Raw genomic sequence first — 17,818 nt, 5'->3', positions numbered from 1 at the left:
AAACACATTTGATTAATGCAAACATTTTTTTCTGAATAAAAATAAAATGTGGAACGCCACTAGTGAACGTTCATTATATACATCTACGTATTGTTACATGTAGGAGCAGTATAGAGCTAGTTGCTTATTTTGATGCTATCTGTTTGTTTGAATGACTGAATAAGAAATTGCCTTAAATGCAGATCTGTGGTAGATGTTACATTTTTTATTTTTTTATTGTATTCTCACTCATTAAAAATCTTCACTAATCAATCAACACTTGCTTCTCTTTGTACGTCTCAATAGAATATTGTTAGCTATTTAGATAAATAAAATTTAAAAAAACTTTGTCTGGAAATTACATGTATTTTCCATCTAGTTCCAGGACAGTAGCTTCAGCCCCACATCACACACAATTCTTATTGACTTTGAGCTACTTTTTGATTGGTTCTCATATGCATGCTATTTGCATGCGTAACGCCCACACACCTCCTCGTCATGTTGCTAATTATCCCTGTAATTATCCCTGTATATACTGTCACTGTATTATCACCATGAATTATCCTTGTATAGACTGTTACTGTATTATCATCATGAATTATCCCTTTATATACTGTTACTGTATTTATTACATATGTATTCATGCAAACGCATCCTAATAACAAAGACAACATGTATAACCATCCTAATAACAAAGACAACATGTATAACCATCCTAATAACAAAGACAACATGTATAACCATCCTAATAACAAAGACAACATGTATAACCATCCTAATAACAAAGACAACATGTATAACCATCCTAATAACAAAGACAACATGTATAACCATCCTAATAACAAAGACAACATGTATAACCATCCTAATAACAAAGACAACATGTATAACCATCCTAATAACAAAGACAACATGTATAACCATCCTAATAACAAAGACAACATGTATAACCATCCTAATAACAAAGACAACATGTATAACCATCCTAATAACAAAGACAACATGTATACCCATCCTAATAACAAAGACAACATGTATACCCATCCTAATAACAAAGACAACATGTATAACCATCCTAATAACAAAGACAACATGTATACCCATCCTAATAACAAAGACAACATGTATACCCATCCTAATAACAAAGACAACATGTATAACCATCCTAATAACAAAGACAACATGTATAACCATCCTAATAACAAAGACAACATGTATAACCTTGTATTCATTTTTAGATTACAACAACATTCAGTTTTCCATTGCTCCCATTCACCCACACACACAGGAGCTGAGCATGCGGTCTCTGTCGGACACGCTCTGATAACGAAGTCGGTGAGCAGCCTTTTAGCTAGCTAGCTAGCAAAATGGCTAATGGCTCATTACCAAGTGGTCTTAAACATACAAATAACACATTTTACATTGTTTTAAATATGTTTGCTACTGACTAAATAACACACAGTAACATCTGTGACATTCTGACATGAAGAAATACATTTGAAACCGCATTCATACCTAAAATGAGGATATATGGAAATAAATAACTTGGAGATATAGCTACGGCTTCAAGTCACTTTAAGTATATACTGTATATATTTCACCTTTATTTAACCTGGTAAGCTAGTTGAGAACAAGTTCTCATTTACAACTGTGACCTGGCCAAGATAAAGCAAAGTCACTAATGAGTGAGCTGGGAATCTCCGAGCGCCCCGATAGGAATTCTTAGGTATAACCAATAAAAATTCAGATCAGACATCAATAGAGCACACAGATCGTATTATCAACATTTAGATAAATGAAAAGCATATTTACTTATTGGTGGTTCTGTTTTTTATTATTTAATTAGATTGAAAAGTGCCTTAATAATATCACACATGAGAAATGTCTGTTTCCATTTCAATCAATCCAAATTTCAATCAAATGTATTTATAAAGCCCTTCTTACATCAGCTGATATCACAAAGTGCTGTACAGAAACTCAGCCTAAAACCCCAAACAGCAAGCAAGGCAGGTGTAGAAGCACGGTGGCTAGGAAAAACTCCCCTAGAAAGGCTGGTTCCTAGGAAGAAACCTAGAGAGGAACCAGGCTCTGAGGGGTGGCCGGTCCTCTTCTGGCTGTGCCGGGTGGAGATTATAACCATTCCATTCTCCTTCCTGGCTATAATTTACTACATTACAGGTCCTTCTCAAATGCCAGCTGGCCAAGCTGGGATTTTCGTTGATGTGACATGCTCTGTGTTCAGAGTCTGTGTTCACTGAATACGTACTTCAGGGTGGAGAAGGAGTTTTCACACATTGCTGTAGAGGCCTCAAAAAGGGTTCATCATGTTTCAGTGCCAACAGCACAGACAGCAATGCTGCTGACAAAGGCACCGCCGTATCTCTGAAGAACACTGAGTGGGGCTCCATTCGTTGTTGCTGACTGACGTTGGCAATTTTTCCATTGTGCAAGAATGTACGAGTCACAATGAACTCTGCTTCCACTGGTTCCGTTCTGGTTAGCTCCAACAGGTCGTCAGGTGCTAGTGGCTGGGGTAACGGAGGTGCAGGCGCTTGTTGTGATGTCACCCTCTTGCTGCTGGCGCTAAGCCCTGGCTCCTCTCCATCTTGTTGGTCAGCAGGTGGCGTGGGGGATGGGCAGGTATTACAATGGCTGCTATAGGGTCCTCCAGCCCCGGTGGTCGGGCCTGTAGGCTGGTCGGGGAGCTTGGTATCGCTCTCGACATGGTGTTCCTCAGTTTTTGCTCTTGGCAGTGACCAGCCATTTTTTTGGTTATCCATGCTGACCAAAGCTTAGCCAACTAGCTATAATTATTCAGCGTACAGCTTCCAAAACATATCGACGCTAGTAGCTACTAGCTAGTCTATTGTTAGCTGTAGCTGTCTGAAAAAGTGATCAACCTTTTCCCCTTTCTGTGAGAAAAAAAAACCCTCCCTGGGATCCAATGAGCTTCCTAAACAAGATAATGAAGGCGGTACCTTATGACATTGCATGGCTAGGTGCCCAATCAGAATGCATTTTGGGGATTTTAAGTACTAAATATTACATTATTACATCTACTTACCTCAACGCTCCTTAGATCATGAGTTCTCACCTGGCATATAACATCTCTGTCCCGGTCTGCGCTACATTGGCAGAACCGGACAGGGTAATTCACATTCCATTTGTTATGTTTATGGGAAACAAAACTGGGGGAGGAGGAGGGGCACAAATACAAATTCTATCTGGGGAATCCATGCCACCCCTAGAGTCGGCCCCAGACTCAGACTAAATAAGCAAAGAACATAGGTTGAAAAGGAGTTTGATTGATACAGTCTGGTGTGTAAAGGTGGGGGAAAAAAACATTTGATTTCACGTAGTTTTAATGAAATCACATCTGAATAAGACTGTTTCAACCACTTTGTGCCCAGTGGGAAGAGTGAACTCTGTATTTCTGAGGTTCGCTGCATGACTGTCTGTTTATGTCACAAGAGAGCTCTTGGCATAGTTCTGTTATAATCTCCACCCGGCACAGCCAGAAGAGGACTGGCCACCCCTCATAGCCTGGTTCCTCTCTAGGTTTCTTCCTAGGTTTTGGCCTTTCTAGGGGAGTTTTTCCTAGCCACCGTGCTTCTACACCTGCATTACTAGCTGTTTGGGGTTTTAGGCTGGGTTTCTGTACAGCACTTTGAGATATCAGCTGATGTAAGAAGGGCTATATAAAATAAAATTGATTGATTGATTGATTGATTGTGGCACCTTTTGGGTGAATTGCAATACAGTCAAGGTTACTGAGGTGAAGGATTAAACTGAAGCCTTAGTGGAAGGAAACTCCATCAAGGTTACTGAGGTGAAGGATTAAACTGAAGCCTTAGTGGAAGGAAACTCCATCAGGGTTACTGAGGTGAAGGATTAAACTGAAGCCTTAGTGGAAGGAAACTCCATCAAGGTTACTGAGGTGAAGGATTAAACTGAAGCCTTAGTGGAAGGAAACTCCATCAGGGTTACTGAGGTGAAGGATTAAACTGAAGCCTTAGTGGAAGGAAACTCCATCAGGGTTACTGAGGTGAAGGATTAAACTGAAGCCTCAGAGGGAGGAAATTCCATCAGGGTTACTGATTCATTCCAACCAATCAGGGCTCTTGGACACACTCCGGGGCTCTGCCCCTAAACACCTTACGTTAGAGTGTGTTTTGCCGTCGAGAGAAAATAAGTGTTTGATGCTGATGGACCATTCACATGCTGTTTCCTTACTAAAGTGTTGTGCGTCCATAGGAATACCGCACACCAATATAAAACCCTTCAATGGAAGCAGCTGTGTCCGCATGTGTGTGTGTTGGAGACCAAATGACAGTAATGGGCCTCAACATGTTGTTCTAACCAGACAACACCCTTAGTTCATCTCACCACGGTTTTATATTGGTGTGTGGTATTCCTATGGACAACACTTTAGTAAGGAAACAGCATGTGAATTGCGGGTGAGGGCTCAGAAGCCAAACACTCAGACCAGCTCTAACAGTTTGTTTTTTCATGGTCCTTCATATCGCCGGATTCTGACCTGTTATAGTTGAGATGTTTAGGTACCCTGAAGAGGAGTTCGTTCATCTCACCACGAGCCACTGGTCACCAACCACTTCAGCCCACATCTCCCCACGAAGCCATGCACCTGAGGAAGATGAGCTGCAAGGCCTTACAACCCCCATCTCATCTAAGAGACTACTACACGCCCTGCTCCAGGCCTCCTCAGAGGTCATGGAGCGACCACACCCTCTCCAGTTGGAAGCTACAGAGGGACTACGAGGCTCTATGAGAGGAAAGAGGTCAGGAGGTCATACCCGGCCTGAGTCACCGCCGTGGGAGCACTGTTACCGCCGCTATTCTCCTGACCTCCACTGCTCTAAGACCTCCCGACTAGAGCCGTCATCATCGCATTACATCATGTTGCCGTTACTCCCCGAGTCAGCCCAGCCACTCCCATAATCGTCTCTGCTCTATGCCCCCCCCCCCCCCCCCCCCCGGCCAGAGCCTTCGCCACGTCCCCTGGACTCTCACTACGTGCCGAGGTGGCCCAGCTACTTTACGTCATATCTACCAGAGCGCTGTGAGCACCACTTCCCCAAGAGGTGCCCCAGCAATGATGTGGTTATTTATTAGCTATAATAAAACCTTTCTGCAGCATTGAAGGCCCCGAAGAACGTGGCCTCCATCATTCTTAAATGGAAGAAGTTTGGAACCACCAAGACTCTTCCTAGATCTGGCCGCCCGTCCAAACTGAGCAATCGGGGGGAAAGGGCCTTGGTCAGGGAGGTGACCAAGAACCCAATGGTCACTCTGACAGAGCTCCAGAGTTTGTTAATGGAGATGGGAGAACCTTCCAGAAGGACAACCATCTCTGCAGCACTCCACTAATCAAGTCTTTATGGTACAGTGGCCAGACGGAAACCACTCCTCAGTAAAAGGCACATGACTGCCCACTTCGAGTGTGCCTAAGGTTGAAGAGGCGCTCCAAAAAGCTACTAAATGATTGAGGTACCCGAGTAGTCCAAAAAATAGTCACCCAAGGATGGTTTTAGGTAGTCAGTACAAAATGTTTTGAATACCATGGCTGAGAGCATCAATCTGCTCCTGCTGGTGAGGTTCTAGGGAGGAATATTGATTTCAGAACAGAAGCCTTGTCCTCCAACAAAGTAGGCAGCCTTTCCCTGATGTCGTGCTTTCTTGTTCGTTTGGCCACAAATTGTTCCTCCACTCTATGTCCTCCGGGCTGAGATGCTCAGCGAAACACAGACCATGGCTCTGAAGGAACGCGTTCTTCCTAGCAGTTTTCCAGACAGCATCCCTGTAGAATCAGGCAGTGAAGAGGAGGATGATACCCCTTGGTCTTGAATCGTTTTGCTTTGTTTCTTCTTGCCGAGGCAATGCACAACGTCAATGGTATCAGCAACTTTGTTTTACTCTGCAGGCATAACTTCTTGGCAGATGCGGATAGCCTCGAGCCACACATCCTCATTCTCCACCATTGAGTCTTAGGATCCATCTTCTTGTGTATCGTTCCAGATCAGTGAGGTGTCTATGGTTCCACCTTTTCCACACTATTTTCAACTTTAGGCACTCTCATTTTCACATCCTTGATTTTACCTCCATGCAAACTCCAGTCTTTTTCCAGCCTTCCATTACCATGGTGTTTGCGCCTACCATTTTCACAATGGCGTTGATGAGTAAGGAGAGGGTAGCCACGAAGTGCATGTTGTTGTTTTTTTGGAAACTGGAAGTTTGCACGGAGTAACCGGTAAAGAGGGGAACTCATAATATACAACAGCCGTCGAAAGCGTGAGATTATCCATATAAGAGAAAGCGTGAGATTATCCATATAAGAGAAAGCGTGAGATTATCCATATAAGAGAAAGCGTGAGATTATCCATATAAGAGAAAGCGTGAGATTATCCATATAAGAGAAAGCGTGAGATTATCCATATAAGAGAAAGCGTGAGATTATCATATAAGCGTAGCAAAGGCAGTTGTCTTTAATCACGTTCCTCTCTTGTTGCTTAGCAATAGAACGGCTAGCTTCTTCCTCTCTCTTTCTGTCAAGACTTCGCATGAACAAGCAGAAATAAATTATCCGCTTATCATTCCAGTCACAGGAAAGTTCTTCATATCCTGAGCAAATAAAACCAATGAGAGGAATGACTGGAAACTACTTTTATTATTTTTTATTATGGTGCGCAGCCATCTTGGCCCTCCCAGCCAAGATGCAGCGTCTCTTCGAGCATATGAACTCGGTAGCACAGACTAGATCCATATTTTAGTATACTTTTTTATTTATTTCACCTTTATTTAACCAGGTGAAGTTGAGAAATACTGCATTGTGGGATGATATCCGGAAATAAGTGAATAAATATGTAATAACGCAAATATAACAGTTTGTACTTGTAGGTAATCAGATCGTGACTACAATGAATTTACTACATCTTTAACCACATTGTGTTGTTACATTGGTGAGTAAAAACTCATGCGTCCTACCCTTTATGGCAGCCACCCGACTGATTCAGAGGGGTTGGGTTAAATGCGGAAAACATATTTCAGTTGAATGCATTCAGTTGTACAACTGACTCGGTATCCCCCTTTCCCTTTAATAACTTGTTGTCTGAAAATAAAATATACATTTTACTCACCTGCGTTACCCACTCCAGTCAGCAGATGGCGGTCTGCGACTTTAAGGCAATGCCGCTAGTGTGACGTATAATGTAGTGGACGGAACGCTTCTTTCAACAGCAGCAACAGTTCGTCAGACACCTCCGTAGCTTGCTAGACAAAATAGCCGAGCCAATAAAGCTCTTTAGACGCTTTCGTGTATATCAGCCACTGTGTTTTAAACACATTTCTGTCGTCTAACGTTAGTTAGTTTTACCATTTACTGTCACATTTACGTTATTATTAGTCAGCTAGCTGGCTGATTAAGTTAGCATTAGCCTAGCTAGCTAACATCTCCGACCATGAGTTCACTAAGCTACTCTCCTCCTGCTACAGAAGAGGTCTGCTGGACGGAGAAAGAAGCACTCGTCAAAGAAGAGGAGGAAGAAGAGGCTGTTACAATACAAAAAAAAGTTGAGGCTGTTACAGTTAAAGAAGAAGAGAAAGATGTTTCAGTGAAAGAAGAGGAAGACGCTTTCAGAGTGAAAGAGGAGGAGGATGTTACAGTGAAAGAAGAGGAGGAAGAGAAAGAGGGGGATGCAGTTTTTGGAGTGAAAGAGGAGGAGGAGGAGGAGATGACTGTCACATCGAAAAAGGAGGAGGAAGAAGAGGAGGAAACTGGATATCTGGGCCCGGTTTCCCAAAGGCATCTTAAGGCATCCAATGGTTCTAACGATGAACTTAGCCATAAGATGCTTTTGGGAAACCGGGCCCTGGTTAACACTAGTAAGTACTGTCTTAAAAATAGAAGCACAAACTCTGCAGTTGTTGAACTGATGTTTGGTGTTAAAGGGGAAATCTGCAATTAACACATCCATATTTTGACTTTTAAATGATTTATTTATAGCCATTGATTCTTGAAGAATATAACACATGCTTCATGAGCTTAGTTCAACTGTTGTACCCCATCAGAACCCAGAATAAGCTTTTTTTTAACAACAATGTTTAGAAACAATGTAAACCAACACTGTATCGCCTCAACATGGTTAAAACGATAATGTTGATTATCATGGATGGTCAGTCCTTGCATCCATAGGTCTGTCTATGAATTTAAGCGACTGTCAAGCCAACACCTTATAACTGTTACACCAAGATGTCTGAACTTCTTGACGAGGTCGCTAGGTGTTGGGTTACGGTTGATACAATAGCTTTTTCTATGAATTTGAGAGTGGTTACATTTCTCCAGCCCCCATCCCTCAGCTGTTTACCAAACCAAGTCTCTGGGCCCATCATCATCTTATTACCAAAACAGTGGCAGAATGACAGCTTTGTTATTGTTTCAACTGCAGATTGATTGATGTGGGGCAACCTAGGATTTAATCAGCAACAAAATGTCAGCCCTGGGACTTGGTTTGGGCGTCGACATGTACGTGTTGGTGAGAGACCTTTAACCGTTAACCTGTGTGTGTGTGTGTGTACACATGGTCGTGTTGGTGAGAGACCTTTAACCGTTAACCTGTGTGTGTGTGTACACATGGTCGTGTTGGTGAGAGACCTTTAACCATTAACCTGTGTGTGTGTGTACACATGGTCGTGTTGGTGAGAGACCTTTAACCATTAACCTGTGTGTGTGTACACATGGTCGTGTTGGTGAGAGACCTTTAACCGTTAACCTGTGTGTGTGTGTGTGTACACATGGTCGTGTTGGTGAGAGACCTTTAACCGTTAACCTGTGTGTGTGTGTACACATGGTTGTGTTGGTGAGAGACCTTTAACCATTAACCTGTGTGTGTGTACACATGGTCGTGTTGGTGAGAGACCTTTAACCGTTAACCTGTGTGTGTGTACACATGGTCGTGTTGGTGAGAGACCTTTAACCGTTAACCTGTGTGTGTACACATGGTCGTGTTGGTGAGAGACCTTTAACCGTTAACCTGTGTGTGTGTGTACACATGGTCGTGTTGGTGAGAGACCTTTAACCGTTAACCTGTGTGTGTGTACACATGGTCGTGTTGGTGAGAGACCTTTAACCGTTAACCTGTGTGTGTACACATGGTCGTGTTGGTGAGAGACCTTTAACCGTTAACCTGTGTGTGTGTGTACACATGGTCGTGTTGGTGAGAGACTTACCTTTCCACAGAGGGATCATATTAGTGTGGAGCCCAAACTGTTCAGATGTTTTCGTGAGAAGACTGATTTTCAGGATGTCTCATGGTCTGACAAACCCCGATGTATCTTTACCATCTTTTCACCGCAGTTTAAACAGACAGATTTTTATATATATTTATTTAAAAGTCAGTTGAGAACTTTTCTTATTTACAATGACGGCCTACTTGTAAATGGTGGGTTTTGTATTATGCTAATTCGATTTCAGCTCTAGGGGGTTAACCTGTCTCTGCCACCTTTCGGTGAGGAAGGCTGATATCGGCAGCGGATTGAGATGCAGCCTCTATACAGGTACAGATATCTGTGGCTCTGCCACCTTTCGGTGAGGAAGGCTGATATCGGCAGCGGATTGAGATGCAGCCTCTATACAGGTACAGATATCTGTGGCTCTGCCACCTTTCGGCGAGGAAGGCTGATATCGGCAGCGGATTGAGATGCAGCCTCTATACAGGTACAGATATCTGTGGCTCTGCCACCTTTCGGTGAGGAAGGCTGATATCGGCAGTGGATTGAGATGCAGCCTCTATACAGACACAGATATCTGTAGCTCTGCCACCTTTCGGCGAGGAAGGCTGATATCGGCAGATGCAGTGGATTGAGATGCAGCCTCTATACAGATATCTGTAGCTCTGCCACCTTTCGGTGAGGAAGGCTGATACTGGCAGGTGCAGTGGATTGAGATGCAGCCTCTATACAGACACAGATATCTGTAGCTTAAACAGACAGATTCTGATGGTGATTTTAGTATTATACTAATTACGTTTCAGTGGGTGTGAACACATCGACTGTAAGGGGTTAACCTGTCTCCTCCCCCTCATCTACACTGATTTTACTGGATTTAACAAGTGACATCAATAAGGATCATAACCTTTAACCTCGTCAGTCTGTCATGGAAAGGTGTTCATAATGTTTTGTACACTCAGTGTATATATCAAATCAAATGTATTTATATAGTAGCCTTCTTACATCAGCTGATATCTCAAAGTGCTGTACAGAAAACCCAGCCTAAAATCCCAAACAGCAAGCAATGCAGGTGTAGAAGCACGGTGGCTAGGAAAAAACTCCCTAGAAAGTCCAAAACCTAGGAAGAAACCTAGAGAGGAACCAGGCTGTGAGGGGTGGGAAGAAGTGGTCCCTTGTCCCTGTAAGTTCATAACTTACTGGCAGATGCGGATAGCTGCATGAAATGTGTTTTTAATCATTTAGAAATGTGATCCCAATGTCCCACATTGTCCTCTTTATTAATATAAAGACTCATATAGCATTAGTTTAAAACCAAAATAGACCAATCCTGGATCGCCCCCTGTATTATCAGCCACTGAAATAGGAGAGACTTTGTCTCCTCTCTGTTTGTCTCCTCAACCCAGAGTGAAACCAAAACACCCCATGCAGTCCATGGCAACCCGATGACTCAGAGTCACGTCATAAACAAGTACAACGGTCGTCACCGTGAGGGAAAATAACTGCTGTTCACCATCTGGGACCATTCAACAGTCTAGATTTACCAGGTTATTACTTCTAAATAAACTGTTCACCATCTGGGACCATTCAACAGTCTAGATTTACCAGGTTATTACTTCTAAATAAACTGTTCACCATCTGGGACCATTCAACAGTCTAGATTTATCAGGTTATTACTTCTAAATAAACTGTTCACCATCTGGGACCATTCAACAGTCTAGATTTACCAGGTTATTACTTCTAAACAAAAACACTTTTTGGGGTTCTCATAGGCTTACAATTGTTGTTTTGATTATTGCTTGAACAGTCGCTAAGATAATATTTGGTTGTGATAGTTGCAAACTACCTATTTTGGATGCAGCATTTGTTAGCTAGAATGCTAACACTCATTGACAGGCTGGTAGCAAAGCTAGCCAAAGATAATTTTACTGGTTGAATTGTTTTTATTTATAAAGCAGTTGATTTGCGACGATGACGCAAAACATTAGATTAAGCAGGACATTTAAACGAGCCTTACAATTATAATCCGAAAGTAGTGTTAAATGCATAAGCGGCAGGTAGCTTAGTGGTTAGAGCATTGGGCCAGTAACCGAAAGGTTGCTAGATCGAATCCCTGAGCGAACAAGGTAGAAATCTGTTGTTCTGCCCCTGAACAAGGTTAACCCAAGTTGCCCTTTTCCAAAGTTGTTCTTAACTGACCTAGTTTACATCCCTGTTAGGAGCATTTCTCCTTTGCCAAGATAATCCATCCAGGTGTGGGTTATCAAAAAGCTGATTAAACAACATGATCATTACACAGGCGCACCTCGTGCTGGGGGACAATAAATGGCCACTCTAAAATGTGCCGTTTTGTCACACAACACAATGCCGCAGATGTCTCAAGTTTTGAGGGAGCCTGCAATTGGCATGCTGACTACAGGAATGTCCACCAGTGGTGTTGCCAGATATTTAAATGTTAATTTTTCTACCATAAGCCACCTTCAATGTTTTTTAAAGAATTTGGCAGTACGTCCAACCAGCCTCACTGCAGACCACGTTTATGGCATCGTGTGAGTAAGCGGTTTGCTGATGTCAACGTTGTGAACAGAGTGCCCTGTGGTGGCTGTGGGGTTATAGTATGGGCAGGCATAAGCTACGGAAAATGAACACAATTGCATTTTGTTGATGGCAGTTTGAATGCACAGAGATACCGAGATGAGATCCTGAGGCCCTTAGTCGTGCCATTAATCCACCGCCATCACCACTATTCCTGGAAGCTGAAAATGTCCCAGTTCTTCAATGGCCTGCATACTCACCAGACATGTCACCCATTGAGCATGTTTGGGATGCTCTGGATTGTGTACGACATCGTGTTCCAGTTAGCACCAATATCCAGGAAATTCGCACAGCCATTGAAGAGGAGTGGGACAACACTCCACAGGCCACAATCAACAGCCTGATCAGCTCTATGTGAAGGAGATGTGTCACGCTGCATGAGGCAAATGGTGGTCAACCCAGATACTGACTGGTTTTCTGATCCACACCCTTAACCTTTTTTTGTTGTTGGTATCTATGAACATGCATATCTGTATTCCCAGTCATGTGAAATCCATAGGGATTAGATTAGGGCCTAATGATTTCCGTATACGAACTTTAACTCAGGAAAAAAATATTTGAAATTGTTGCATGTTGCATTTATATTTTCTGTTCAGTATAAAATCTAAGCTCCACGCAGATATATTACATACCTAGCGGTTTCCTCATTACCAGATATATTACATAACTAGCAGTTTCCTCATTAGCAGATATATTACATACCTAGTGGTTCCTCATTAGCAGATATATTACATACCTAGCAGTTTCCTCATTAGCAGATATATTACATACCTAGCAGTTTCCTCATTAGCAGATATATTACATACCTAGCAGTTTCCTCATTAGCAGATATATTACATACCTAGTGTTTCCTCATTAGCAGATATATTACATACCTAGCAGTTCCTCATTAGCAGATATATTACATACCTAGCAGTTTCCTCATTAGCAGATATATTACATACCTAGCAGTTTCCTCATTAGCAGATATATTACATACCTAGCAGTTTCCTCATTAGCAGATATATTACATAACTAGCAGTTTCCTCATTAGCAGATATATTACATACCTAGCAGTTTCCTCATTAGCAGATATATTACATACCTAGTGGTTCCTCATTAGCAGATATATTACATACCTAGCAGTTTACTCATTAGCAGATATATTACATACCTAGTGGTTCCTCATTAGCAGATATATTACATACCTAGCAGTTTACTCATTAGCAGATATATTACATACCTAGCAGTGTCCTCATTAGCAGATATATTACATACCTAGCAGTTTCCTCATTAGCAGATATATTACATACCTAGCAGTTTCCTCATTAGCAGATATATTACATACCTAGCAGTTTCCTCATTAGCAGATATATTACATACCTAGCAGTTTCCTCATTAGCAGATATATTACATACCTCGCAGTTTCCTCATTAGCAGATATATTACATACCTAGCAGTGTCCTCATTAGCAGATATATTACATACCTAGCAGTTTCCTCATTAGCAGATATATTACATACCTAGCAGTTTCCTCATTAGCAGATATATTACATACCTAGCAGTTTCCTCATTAGCAGATATATTACATACCTAGTGGTTTCCTCATTAGCAGATATATTACATACCTAGCAGTTTCCTCATTGGCAGATATATTACATACCAAGCAGTTTCCTCATTGGCAGATATATTACATACCTAGCAGTTTTAGTTCTAGTGGTTTCCTCATTACCAGATATACTACATCCTTAACTAGTGGTTTCCTCATTACCAGATATACTACATCCATAACTAGTGGTTTCCTCATTACCAGATATACTACATCCATAACTAGTGGTTTCCTCATTACCAGATATACTACATCCATAACTAGTGGTTTCCTCATTACCAGATATACTACATCCATAACTAGTGGTTTCCTCATTACCAGATGTACTACATCCATAACTAGTGGTTTCCTCATTAGCAGATATACTACATCCATAACTAGTGGTTTCCTCATTACCAGATATACTACATCCATAACTAGTGGTTTCCTCATTACCAGATATACTACATCCATAACTAGTGGTTTCCTCATTACCAGATGTACTACATCCATAACTAGTGGTTTCCTCATTAGCAGATATACTACATCCATAACTAGTGGTTTCCTCATTACCAGATATACTACATCCATAACTAGTGGTTTCCTCATTACCAGATGTACTACATCCATAACTAGTGGTTTCCTCATTAGCAGATATACTACATCCATAACTAGTGGTTTCCTCATTACCAGATATACTACATCCATAACTAGTGGTTTCCTCATTACCAGATATACTACATCCATAACTAGTGGTTTCCTCATTACCAGATGTACTACATCCATAACTAGTGGTTTCCTCATTAGCAGATATACTACATCCATAACTAGTGGTTTCCTCATTACCAGATATACTACATCCATAACTAGTGGTTTCCTCATTACCAGATATACTACATCCATAACTAGTGGTTTCCTCATTACCAGATATACTACATCCATAACTAGTGGTTTCCTCATTACCAGATATATTACATCCATAACTAGTGGTTTCCTCATTAGCAGGGAGGAGTTTCTGCAAGCAAATTGCGTGCACATCGCCCTCGTGCCGCATTTTTAGCAAACACAGAAAGGTGCCTATATTCTAGCCTAGAATCATCAATTTTACTACAAAAGTGAAAAAAAAGACGAAATATGACTGTTGTTGATCACTGACTGTCATTTTAAGATAATTGTCAAATAAGTTCATAAAAGCTTTTAAACATTCATTACAGACGTACATTGTTGTACAGCATCATGGGCATCACCTTTCAGCTAAAATAAACAGTGGATGTCTGCTGTTGTGAGCCTTTAATCATCTGTCTGACTTTGTTGTTCACACAGGAGAGAGACGTGACTATCGTGGATCCTCTGGGGAGCCTCAACAACATCATGAAGCTGCTGAGGCAGGGAAGAGTCTCTCCAGATCAGAACGTCTCAAAAAACACCGGCAGAGTCTCACAGGGAAGAAATCTCACCGCTGCTCTGACTGTGGGAAGAGTTACTCAAGATCAGATTCACTACAACTTCACCTGAGAATTCACACAGGAGGGAATTCTCACTGCTGTTCTGACTGTGGGAAGAGATTCACCTCTTCAGCAGACCTTAAAAAACATTTGAGAATCCATACAGGAGAGAAACCTTATAGCTGTGATCAATGTGGGAAGAGTTTTACTCGTACAAGTAATCTGAAAGCACACCAGAGAATACACACCGCAGAGAAACCCTATAGCTGTGATCAATGTGGGAAGAGTTTTTCTTCGTCTAGTCATCTGACTATACACCAGAGAATGCACACAGGAGAGAAACCTCATCACTGCTTTGACTGTGGAAAGAGTTACTCAAGATCAGATTCACTGAAAGTGCACCAGAGAATTCACACTGGAGAGAAACCTTATAGCTGTTATCAATGTGGGAAGAGTTGTAATAACACAAGCAGCCTGAAAACACACCAGAGAATTCACACGGGAGAAAAACCGTATAACTGTGATCAATGTGGGAAGAGTTTTAATGATACAAGCAGCCTGAAAACACACCAGAGAATTCACACTGGAGAGAAACCTTATTGCTGCTCTGACTGTGGGAAGACCTTTTCAAAATCATCTACATTGCAATCACACCAGAGAATTCACACTGGAGAGAAACCTTATAGCTGCTCTGACTGTGGGAAGACCTTTTCAAAATTATATACATTACAATCACACCAGAGAATACACACAGGAGAGAAACCTTACAGCTGTGATCAATGTGGGAAGAGTTTTGTTACGTCTAGCCATCTGACTATACACCAGAGAACACACACAGGAGAGAAACCTTATAGCTGTGATCATTGTGGGAAGAGATACTCTGGTAAAAGATCTCTGATTAAACATCAGAAAATACATGAAGGAGTTGTTTCATGATATCAATGAAATGATGTCACAATGTAGAATGTTTTAACATTGTAGAAGGAGTATTCTAATGATGTCACAATGTAGAACTCTAAACGTACGTTTATGTTCTGTTGATTTCAACATGATATGGATATTAGCCTCAGGGGGAAAATTGATGTGATTGACAAAAAAAGTGTTCAAAATGTAGCTAGCTGTTTTCTACAAGTTGTCCTCTAACCAGTGATGTACATATTATTCCCAGATTATGTGTGGTGTTTGAGCTGTTAGTTTTAACGGGATGTGCAACCTCATCTCCCCCCTCTCGCGCAATTGATTTCAAGGTGATATCGATATGAGTGATGACAAATAAGTGTTGTGTTCCTTTGTTCAGCGACCTCTACATTTAAATGCATCACTCCAAAATGTAGCTGACTGTCTTCTGCAGATTGTCCTCTAACCAGTGAGGTAAAATATATCTCCCATTTCCATTCTTAGTTGCGTTAGTTTCAACAGCACGTACAACCTGATTTCCCCCCTTATCGATATCAGTGATTTATTGCTACTTGTCAAAACAAGTGTTTTTGGTGTTTGTGCAGTTTATAAGGAGCTTGTTTAAAAAATATGAGTCATATGTTTGTGTCGATAAAACGTTAAAACTGTTTTGACATTGGGCTATCCCACCTGTCATTGAACATTTCATTGAAAAGATGACGCCGACGTCCAATCTACGTTCGGTTTTGGTTGAACGTTGAAAAGACGTATTTTTCAAGTCGTTTCAACGACTCCACTGGATCAACCTAATTTTAACGTCCTTGCCGTATAGAAAATTGGTTTATGAACAATTTTATTAACAATCATACATCACTTCCAATATTTACACACACAGTATTTCTTTACAACATTCAATTGCTAATTGTCTTTATTAATTATTGCGAAAACATATTACCAAAGGGGTGTACATTCAGTTTTGATATTTCATAAATGTAATGTAATATTTAGTAATCATAATTATTTATGCAACTAACTTCAAATTTATTTTTGTATAATTATATTGTTTACTAACAATGTAGTAAATCAAGCTGATAGTTTGTGCCAGGAGTCGTTACATCCTATTCTTACTGTTTTAATCAATGGCCTTTCCTTAGAATGCTCATTAGTCTTGAAGTTTGTTGTGTAGTAAATATCTGTTTTTATTTTCATTGCTTTATAATTTTCCTGTGAAGCGCATTGTGTTGAATCCATGTCTGAAATGTTCTATATAAATAAAGCTGGATTTGATTTGAACATATTGCAAAACAATGAACAGAGTTTTGCAAAACCAATGAACAAATAATTGCAAAAGCAACACATATCTTGGTATGAAAAACAGTATGTCAAAATTGTGCATGTTATGTAAGTTTATTATCACATTTCAACCAATCCAGTACATTTTGTACAATACGTCAAAGGATTCAACTACTGAAAACTGAAACAAACAAATGGATCAAACAGCAGGTTCCGGGACAAGGTAGCATGTCCGGTGAACAGGTCAGGGTTCCATAGCCGCAGGAAGAACAGTTGAAACTGGATTAGCAGCACGACCAGGTGGACTGGGGACAGCCAGGAGTCATCAGGCCAGGTAGTCCTGACGTATGGTCCTAGGGCTCAGGTCCTCCGAAAGAGAGAGAGATGGAAGAATTAGAGAAAGCATACTTAAGTTCACACAGGACACCAGATAAGACAGGAGAATTGTGTGACCTCTCACCTCTCTGGCTGTAGAAGTGTCCTTCCTAAGCAGTCCCTCAACAGCTCTCTGACTGAGCTCTACCCTCACTGGTCATCAGAGAGGAAGGCTGAGGAGGGATGGAAGGATGACTGGATCAGTCAGTGAACAAGTCGGTAATATAAAGAGAGTGTTGCTCATATTAAATGTCCATCTTCCACCCATGGAGAGACCAGAACACTGTATCCAGGGTTGGGTAGGTTACTTTTGAAATGTAATGTAATATTTTAGTTACCTGTCTAAAAGTGTCATGAGTAAAGTAACTGTTGGATTCCCCAAACTCGGTAACGTGATCTGATTACTTTCTCAAGAGGTTCAAGTTAG

General features: G+C 41.2%; 1 protein-coding gene and 1 pseudogene across 1 annotated transcript; both read left to right on the top strand.

Annotated features, from left to right (window-relative positions):
• Positions 1-17,818, top strand: part of LOC139542145 (zinc finger protein 665-like) — a 294,018-nt pseudogene that overhangs the window by 231,335 nt on the left and 44,865 nt on the right.
• Positions 7,212-17,016, top strand: LOC139548499 (zinc finger protein ZFP2-like). The gene is made up of 2 exons (XM_071358195.1): positions 7,212-7,878; positions 14,705-17,016. Exons 1-2 carry the CDS (start codon positions 7,455-7,457, stop codon positions 15,760-15,762), a joined length of 1,482 nt encoding a protein of 493 aa, XP_071214296.1. The 5' UTR covers positions 7,212-7,454; the 3' UTR covers positions 15,763-17,016.

This window comes from Salvelinus alpinus, chromosome 2 (assembly GCF_045679555.1).
Source record: "Salvelinus alpinus chromosome 2, SLU_Salpinus.1, whole genome shotgun sequence".
In the NCBI taxonomy this organism is placed as follows: Eukaryota; Metazoa; Chordata; class Actinopteri; order Salmoniformes; family Salmonidae; genus Salvelinus; species Salvelinus alpinus.
This window is presented reverse-complemented; position numbering and strand designations above follow the sequence as displayed.

Bases quoted from the DNA above. Each gene is read 5' to 3' on its own strand.
- LOC139548499 (XM_071358195.1), top strand. From the start codon at position 7,455: ATGAGTTCACTAAGCTACTCTCCTCCTGCTACAGAAGAGGTCTGCTGG. The intron at 7,879-14,704 runs GTAAGTACTGTC...TTGTTCACACAG, and splicing joins CCGGGCCCTGGTTAACACTA to GAGAGAGACGTGACTATCGT.